Below are 9,557 nucleotides of genomic sequence, written 5' to 3'. Positions count from 1 at the left end.
GCAGCAGCGAAGCACATGTCCAGGACTCCGCCTACCCCATCCGGCTCTGCCTCCACTTGTTGCTCTTGCTCCCCTTGGGAGCCTTGGGCTTGAGCGGAGGCATGCGCCCGGCGGAGATCTCCACCCGCCGCAAGCTGCGGAGGTGCATGCCGAGCGCCCCGTGTTTGGCGCGGAAGGAGTGGACGTTCACCGTCGTGCCGACTTTGGGGAAGGTGTTGCTGATGTTCTCAGCATGCGTGACGAGGCGGTTGAAGTCCGTGGCGCCGAGTCTCCTGGTGCGGAAGGGGCACCCGTACACCTCCTTGGCGAAGTAGGAGATGTGCCGGCCGACCCGCAGCCTCCGCGAGACTCGGCGAGTCTTGACGTCCTCCTCCTCTTCGTCGCTGCCGACGTCGCTGCCGAACATCCGATCCATGTCAAACGAAACTAGTGAATGAGTTGCAACGATGACTAACGTACATGATAACAAAGTTAAGAAAAACAGAGTCAGCCTCGGTTAGAGTGGACATGATTATATATCTACGGGGAAGGTGTTAGCGAACTAAAGCTCATGCACAACAGATTTGTACACAGCAATGGTTCGTCTGAACCCTCCCCGTAAAAATTTGTGCCCAACCATTCATCATAGGCAAAGAAACAGATTCTAGATCCGAACTAGATCTAAACTTGAACACATTCGAGATTATTTGCAAAATTAAACGGTTGATATCTTTTGATTAGTGCATAAAATAACTGATTGAGATCCCATGATTACTTGCATAAATTAACCGATTGAGATCCAATATTACTTGCATAAATTAACCGAACAGCCGAACCCCAAATCTTAAACGAAATCAAGAAGTGATCAAAACAAAATGAAATAAAATTGGCGCAAATATTAGCCCAATACTCATCCATCTACAGATCCATCTACACCAGCAAAAATATGGTTCAAAAAGGAATGGGGAACAAAAAAGGAAGCAAACCGTAGTTACCTCGTTCCATGGGTCCTCCAGGGAGGTGTCGTAGGGGTTCGGGGGCGGGACGTACGGCACGGGGTCGTAGGGGTCCCATCCCGCCGGGATCTGACTGCCACCGGCGGCAGCAGCCTCCGATGCACCGGCGACGGCGGCGGCGGCGGCGGCGTCGTCGTCCGTAGAGGGGACGGCGCCGAAGATGGAGGCGTCGCGCTTTGAGCCAACCTCGACGATGGGATTGGCATTCTCCTTGTCCATCTCTCCGGCGGAGGAAGAGGAAGAGGGAGAGGGAGAGGGTTTTTGCTTTGGAGAAGATGATGGGACGTGAGAGAGTTGGCGATGCGTGAGCGAGTGAGAGTGACGAGAGAGAGTGCGAGGAGGCGTCTATAAAGGCGAGGGGTGGTTAATGCGACCCGCGTCCTACGCGTGCACGGGTGCACGTCCGCACGTCTTGGACTTACGCAACGCGACACGCGTCCACGATTGCACGTCTCGACTTCTCCACCGCGACCCGCGTCTACGCGTCAACAATTGCACGTGTCCTCGATTCTAACCCTGGAAATTTAGATATACTCAGGTATACCCTCGAGTCTTATACTAGCATTTTTTGTGTGCTCAATTTTCCCCTCGAGTGCTAATATCGGCTAGTGCAATATACTCGGTTTTACCCTCAAGTGGCTGGTCAACGGTGAGTCAACAAATGGGATTAACTAGTTAAATGAGTCATTTAATGTGCAAAAAAATCCTAAAAAGAGTGGCACTTACTCATGGAGTCTTTACCACAAATTGCCACTTCTCAAATCATAGATAAATCATAGATAAATCAAGTTTTACCACAAATTGCCACTTCTCAAATCACCTAGTAGCTATGAAGGTGCATGGTTTTCCACAATAAGCCCTTCCCAAAACAGCTTCCCCCAAATCATACTTTGTCTAAATGAGGCCACAATTCTCACACTCGATGTATATTGGTATTGCAAATAGTTTGAGGTAGGCCAAGATGGGTTTCATTGTACAAAACACGCATTTTCCATTTTTTAAATCTCATATTTGAATCCCTTAGTCTATTTACTACTCGGGTGCCCTTGGTTTCTTGATAGTACTCGGTTTTGCCCTCTCTCTTCACAAATTCTCGCAGACGTGCATCATCGCCCCGATTGGTCTAGCCCATGTCACGCGGATCGTGCCCGCCGACCGTTGATCGTATGATATAGGGAACGGGCAGGATAACCCCTCTCTGTCTCTCTCGTTGGCGTTATTTTTCACGCAAAAAATGATAAACCATCACCGATTTGTTGTTACCATTACTTTTCACGCAAAAAAAATGATAAACCATCACCGATTTGTTGTTGCCATTATTTTTCACGCAAAAAAATGATAAACCATCAACAATTTGTTGTAGCCATTACTTTTCACGCAAAAAAATGATAAACCATCAACAATTTGTTGTAGCCATTACTTTTGACGCAAAAAAAATGATAAACCATCACCGATTTGTTGTTGCCATTACTTTTCACGCAAAAAATGATAAACCATCACCGATTTGTTGTTGCCATTACTTTTCACGCAAAAAATGATAAACCATCAACAATTTGTTGTAGCCATTACTTTTCACGCAAAAAATATGATAAACCATGCATCACCGATTTGTTGTTGCCATTACTTTTCACGCAAAAAAATGATAAACCATCAACAATTTGTTGTTGCCATTACTTTTCACGCAAAAAATATGATAAACCATGCATCACCGATTTGTTGTTGCCATTACTTTTCACGCAAAAAAATGATAAACCATCAACAATTTGTTGTAGCCATTACTTTTCACGCAAAAAATGATAAACCATCTATCTTTGTATAGAATGATAAACCTATCACGTATGATTTTTGAGATCATTTAGAGAAGGCAGAAAAAACCTAATTTGTTACAAAAGCTGGTTTCAGTGAGAAAGAACCTAATTTGGCATACATGATGGCATACCTATAACAACAAGGAATATCTAAAAGGGAAAGTTTCAGAAAATTTGAAATTTAGGGTGAAAATGATGCCATACATGATGCTGTTTTTCGAGGTTTTGACCTGAAAATCAATTGGGTATTATAAAGGGAAATAAAATGTTCGAAAAATGTAAAAACGAAACAATCTATCTATCTATGTATAGAAGATCAGCTGTATGAAATTTGAGGTTATTTAGAGAAGGTAGAAAAAATCACCTTGTTAGAAAAGCTGGTTTCGAGCGAGACGAAACGGCATGCGCTTAAGCAAAGTGATTTTTCGAACATCTCCAAATGACCCCAAATTTTCCATACATGATGCCATACGTGTAACAACAAGGAACCCTATCTAAAAAGTGTCAAAAAAGTTTGCCCAACCGTATAGCTCTATCAAAAAGAACCTCACCATGGCGCTAGTATAATTTTGGGATAGTTACAAACTTTCGTTACCTAACCTTCAACATGAAACTTGTTTCAAATTCATTTTGGCCTACAAGAAACAAATCCCAACTTGATTCGAGCACCACAGCCTCCAAACGATGCCGATGCCGATATCGGCATGGTCGAAACGGCTATGCTCGCCGCCCTCTGCTAGGTCAACGTCGGGATGCACCCTCAATCCCGTCCCCTCATTCGATCAACGACACACCGGAGATACCGCCGAGGCCAATGCCGAACGTACATGCTGATGCCAATGCCGAACATGCATGCACGCCGGCCGTGGGCACGGCCACGCCGACCCGCTATGCTTGGACGCCACGGACCGCCGCGAGGTCTTTCCCTTCGCCACCACACTCTCCTAGCACCCACCTATACACGCCGGAAAGGAGAGACACTAGTTTTCTCTACATTGCTCGCGTTCGTGTCCGACACGGTCAGTCAAAGTTTTGAGGTGGTCGTCGATGTCGTCGACCATTTCTTCTCTTCTTTGCATGGTTAAACGCGTCTAGTTCATATCTATCTAATGCGTCCGGTCTCGCCTCATGCGGTTCTTTGTGGACGTCGATCTCATCTTGGCACCCCGCATGCCACCTCCTCCGTGCCATCGCTGTAGAGCTCCGTTTAAAAATCTAATCCTACCCGTGTATTGCCCCTTGTATCAGCGTCATGGCCCCACTCGTCATTTGATATACCGAAGCCCCACTCGTTCGCGTTTTGGTCGGGGATACGAGCGATGCTTACGGTCAAACAAAGATGCATGGTCTGACGTGTCTTTGCAGGCTCTACATGGCCCCACTAGTCAGAAGATAACGGTCAACCGTCGGGCAACCGGCCGTTACATCACGTGTGATGGTTTCAGACAAACGTTTGGGTAAAACTGAGGAAAAACTAAGGAGCTGGGAAAACTGAGCACAACTAAAGACCCGAGGGCACGAAAATAGAAATCCCATTACTCAAATGCTCGTGCCCTGCTACAAAAATTATTTGCAATGTTTGAGTTGCTTATCTGATACATAAAATGCATGATTGATGATAATTATTTTTTCGCAACTTGAGAGGTAAGATCATACTCCTTTCATCGTAAAATGTAAGAGGCCTAAAGATTAGTTAAAAGTTAAATCTTGCTAACTTGCACCAAAAGGAAAAAATATTGGAACGAAAGGCGTAAGAGCCAAGGACTGCCGTCAACTCAGATATTTACAAGAATAGAATTACGTGTGAGAAAATCACATGTGCCTCTTTTATGTACTATAAAATCGTACTCCCTCCGTCCATGAAAGGTTATCTGAGATTTATCTAAATTTAAATAAACATATATAATGATATTGATCGTTTCGAAAACCCAAATGTTGGAATATTTCCAAAAAAAAGCTTCTTAACTTTTTCTAGAAACGGATGTACCTATAGCTAAAACATGTCTATATACATCCGTACTTACACAAAGTTGAGAAACTATTTTAGGAACGGAGGGAGGAGGGAGTATTACAATTTTTTTAGATTTTATACTTACATGATATTCTTGTTGAACCGTCCATGCACAACTAAATTATGCGAGTAAAGTATGGCACCTCAAACGGTGAAACCATAGATCCACCAAGGACTAAAACCTCTGCTAGCATATATCAGTGCTAAAATGTCATTTGCATGTCACGGCATTGGATAGCGTCATGGCGATAGGTGCACAGAAGTTCAGATAAGAAGGAAAACTAAATTTTCTTGATATCTTTTTCCTCAAAGAGGGAAAAAAATCTCAAAGACGAATAGTAGGAAATTCACAGAAGCAGAACGCAGAGACAAACAGAGCTACCGAACATATGGATACATTAACAGAAGGGCAACGATAGACTAGTACAGAAGAAATTTTCTGGCGGCCAACGTGCTAGGTACATGCTAGACATGTCACATGAGTCACATGCTAAGGATGTTCCGGAGGCCAACGTGCTAGGTGCATGCTAAACAATCTACTTAGTGAGACAGAGGAGGGGGGTAAGCTTGATCTACTGAGGGTTGGGTAGCCTGGAGTTGGCTGCAGAGACCCTGGAGCCCCATTCCAGTAGCTCTTTGCTGGTGTCGTCCTTGTGCGCGATCACCTCGATGAAACACAGGGAGTCCTTCTTCTCCCCCAGAGCCGTCTCAATCGCTGCCGTCAGCTCCTCCTCGCACTTCACCTGCAGGTATCACAAGATCCATCAGCAGCAATTCCATGAGCTCGGCCTCATTGTGATGCTTGCACTGGTCTACGCAATGGACCATCGCTTACCTTAGCAGTCCAGCATTTGCCCTCCCCATTGTGGATTGCGTCCACAAGGCCGGTGTAGTTCCAGTTCTTGATGACATTATAAGGTCCGTCATGGATCTCCACCTCGATAGTGTACCCGCCATTGTTGATCAGGAAAATTATGCTGTTCTGCCCGCACCGCAGCATCGTCGACACATCCTGGGCAGTCACCTGCACATAGTTGCCACAAGATCAGATTAGGAACACACTAATTTCCACAAGATAGCAACATATAAGGTACTGCAAGAAATTTCACCTGGAAGCTCCCATCACCAATGCAGGCGATCACACGCTTGTCATTCGCCCCTTGAGCGTATCCAAGCAATGCACCCACTGACCATCCAATTGAACCATACTGCATTTGGAATTCATACCTGAAGTGTGCAAACAACCCTGCTCAGTACAAGGCAATGAACAAGGAAACATACAAAGTCACAGCAGTGCAAAGTCAGTATGTAAGAATGCTTACCCACAGCCCTCAGGCAGCTTCAGCTTCTGGCAGTTGAACCAGGAATCACCAGTCTCTGCGATCACCGCATTGTCACCCGTAAGCATCTTCTGGATGTGCTTGAAGAGCACATTGACACGCAGCGGCTCATTTTCCTCACACTGCATCAGCTGGCCCTCAGGCACAAAGATCCTCTTGTAGTTCTCGTAGGCAGTGGTATTCTTCTTCACCCGCTTCGCCAGTTCAGACAAGTATTCCTTCATCATGACACAGCCAAATGCCGGGCCGTTCCCAACAATGACACGGTCAGGCTGCACGATGATGGCCTTGTCCTTCTTGAGGAGGAAAGAGTAACCAACAGAGCTGTAGTCATTGAAGATAGGGCCTGCGAAGATGTAGGCGTCGGCCGACTCAACAATCTCTGCACAGAATGCGGTGCTGACAGCGCCCCAATAGGTGCCCAGGAAGTGGGGGTGCGTCTCTGGAACAAGGCCCTTGGCCGATGGCATTGTCGCATAGGCATAGCCACTGGCATCCACAAGGTCGATGAAGGCCTCCTGTGCTTTCGCAACCCGCAATTTGGGACCGCCGACAAGCACCGGCTTCACAGCCTTGTTCAGGAACTGGACGGTTGCCTCCACTGCAGCCTTGAGCCCCATCTTATTGCTCATCCTGCAATTTCACAACACAGTGCAATTCATTAGAATTCTTAGCCAATACAGTGTATTTCATCAGGGGCTTAATCAACTTATAGTAAAATACTGAAATGTCCCAAAACACTCATTAAATTCATCAGATAAGATAGGTCAAAGAGCATCAATGAAATAGGTACACTATTGAATCAACTATCCCAGCATAGGACTACTGGATCAACTAGGCAGATCATTTGGGTAATAATAAAATCTTAAGCTCCCAGCAGATCATTAAATTTATCAGATAACTCAGATAGCAACAAATGCAAATCTACAGTCAAAACATCATCCTACGCACTGCCTACTGGAGTAGATAATTTGGTGGAATTGTTCAATGGTCCAAACTTATTGCTTATCCTGCAATTTCACAAAACAGTTCAATCCATTGTTAGATGGCTTCACATATACTGTATATTCATATTACAGTGCAAGTAAGTATTACTACAGCAGAGTTGATGCAAGTAAAATAGCATCAAAATTCCCCATATTAAATTGCCAATGCTAATGATTCCAGGTAGGCGCAATATTGGGAGTTCCCAGCAGTTTTAAGACATGCAAATCAGCAGTTAAAAATTAAAATACACGGCGTAGTGCGTACTATAGTAGACAAGTTGGGGGAAATGCCCCATGATCTAACGCGGTTGCATAATAATTGGGAAAAAAACATGTGACTCGGGAGATGAACAGAGCAGGGTGGTACCTGGGGGTGAGGAAGAAGGGGACTGGGTCACGACTAAATGTGGGGTGGGTTAGCCCGGGGAGGTTGCAGCTGATGCTGAGGTACACGGGCTTGCTCTCCCTCAGCGCCGTGGCAACCGCCGTGTCGATCTGTTCGTGCGCGTCGTCCAGATTGGTCACCACTGCCTGAATCCACAAACAACAGGGCAAACCAGATCAAACCCTCGAACCCAACAAATTACAAGTACTACAGTACATCGGGTTGAAGGGAAATCCCCAACAAATAACAGGAATCAGGAAGAGGCGATGCATGTCGATCTGGCAAACGCCGCGCGCGTACCTGGTGGCAGGTGACGGTCTGGAAGCAGCGGAGCTCCTGCGAGAAGTCGGGGACGCCGATGGTGTGGTGGAGGATGCGGTTGGTGCCGTAGTCGTTGGAGTTGGGCCCGCCGGCGATGCAGATGACGGGGAGGTTCTCGCTGTAGGCGCCCGCGATGGCGTTGAGGACGCTGAGGCCGCCGACGGTGAAGGTGACGGCGCATGCCCCGACGCCGCGGGCGCGCGCGTAGCCGTCGGCCGCGTAGCCGGCGTTGAGCTCGTTGCAGCAGCCGACGAGGCGCAGGCCGGGCTCGGCGATGAGGTGGTCGAGCAGCGTGAGGTTGAAGTCCCCGGGGACGGCGAAGACGTCGCCGACGCCCACCTGCACCAGCCGCCGCGCCAGGTGCCGCCCCAGCGACGCCTCGCCAGCGGACACCGGTGCCGCCGCGCCCACCGCGCCGTTCGCGGCAGCCGGCGACGCGCCGTTCACGGGCCCGACGTCGATGTCCATCACGGACTGGGTGGCGGAGTACGGGGCACAGCCGTTGTGGGGTTCGGGGGAATGTGGTAAACCTTGGTCGAGTTTTTGCTTCTTCGACGACATTTGGCGAGGTGTGTGTGTCAGGCTGGTGTGTTTGATGTGCTTGACGACGAGAGAGCCAAGTGTCCTCACTTTATACTCAGGTGGCATATGGGGAGCGAACTACAATTTACTGCTAAAAGCAGGGGTATTCGAGCAAAACGCGCCTTCTTTACTTCGGGAAAGGCAAAAACCACGCCTCGACCCGGGGCTGGACACTTGGGCTTGACAGCGGTATTTGGTTTGCGGCGCAGGTCGCGGTTTTAATTCTCGTCTGCTGCGCAATGTGAGCTTGTGACCTGTCACGTGTGAGCTGAACTAGGGAGGGAAACACGGAGGCACGGAACCGATGGCCGCGACATACATTTTTGTATTTTCCAGCAAACATTTCTTTTGAGAAAAGTCCATTGCTCAAAAATTGCCAGAAATAAATACTTCATCGGGCTCTAAATACTTTCACAAATTTAGCGAAAAACATAAGATAAAATATGTCTATATTTTATTAAACCCACAACAAATGTTTAGACCCGAAGGGGGTGTAAACATGTCATATTAAAAGAAAAAATACAATAACATAAGATCTCTAACTGGGACACCTAATAATCAGGAATGAAGCTGGAAACAAATTGCACTGGGTTCTTCACTCTAATATATATCTCTATTGCACTGGTGTCATCCTCTACAAATTAACACTAGCTAGTACTAATTAGTAAAGGATTTTGCATTTCCAATTGGGGTCAGCTGACCCCAATGGCTACAAGGCAGCTCCGTTCCTGCTAATAATTCGTTAGAAGACTAAAAGTTGGCCAAAACCGTACCTAACAGATCCCTTATACAGTTAGAGGAGTGAAAATTATAAGAGCGGTCACTAAAACTGGCCTAGCTCTATTTACATAATCGCGCCACCAGTAAGTATAATTTCCCCCACCCCATGTGGGTGCCAATGACCCCGACTACTGCCGGAATCAAACCGGAGCTCCCTTCCGAAACCCTGTCGACTCTATTACAACGAAATAGTCCATCGCGCCCAAGGTTTTGTCAAGAAAGAGGATGGGGATAAAAAAGCATGGTGAAAGGAAACGCATCGGCGACGAAGGCCGGCGGCAAGGGCGTGGCCAAGGTCGCTTCGGCCGCGAGCATCGATGCTTGCCCTCTCCTTGTTTCGATCGGCACT

At 47.1% G+C, this 9,557-nt stretch overlaps 1 protein-coding gene across 1 annotated transcript; it reads right to left on the bottom strand.

Moving 5' to 3' along the window:
* Positions 1 to 5,386: 5,386 nt before the first annotated feature.
* On the bottom strand, positions 5,387 to 8,407 carry LOC124695460 (pyruvate decarboxylase 2-like). The gene is made up of 6 exons (XM_047228305.1): positions 7,826 to 8,407; positions 7,508 to 7,671; positions 6,137 to 6,787; positions 5,924 to 6,041; positions 5,650 to 5,838; positions 5,387 to 5,557 (listed from the first exon to the last, which is right to left on the bottom strand). Exons 1-6 carry the CDS (start codon positions 8,405 to 8,407, stop codon positions 5,387 to 5,389), a joined length of 1,875 nt encoding a protein of 624 aa, XP_047084261.1.
* Between the last annotated feature and the right edge of the window lie 1,150 nt (positions 8,408 to 9,557).

This window comes from Lolium rigidum, chromosome 3 (genome assembly GCF_022539505.1).
Source record: "Lolium rigidum isolate FL_2022 chromosome 3, APGP_CSIRO_Lrig_0.1, whole genome shotgun sequence".
In the NCBI taxonomy this organism is placed as follows: Eukaryota; Viridiplantae; Streptophyta; class Magnoliopsida; order Poales; family Poaceae; genus Lolium; species Lolium rigidum.
This window is presented reverse-complemented; position numbering and strand designations above follow the sequence as displayed.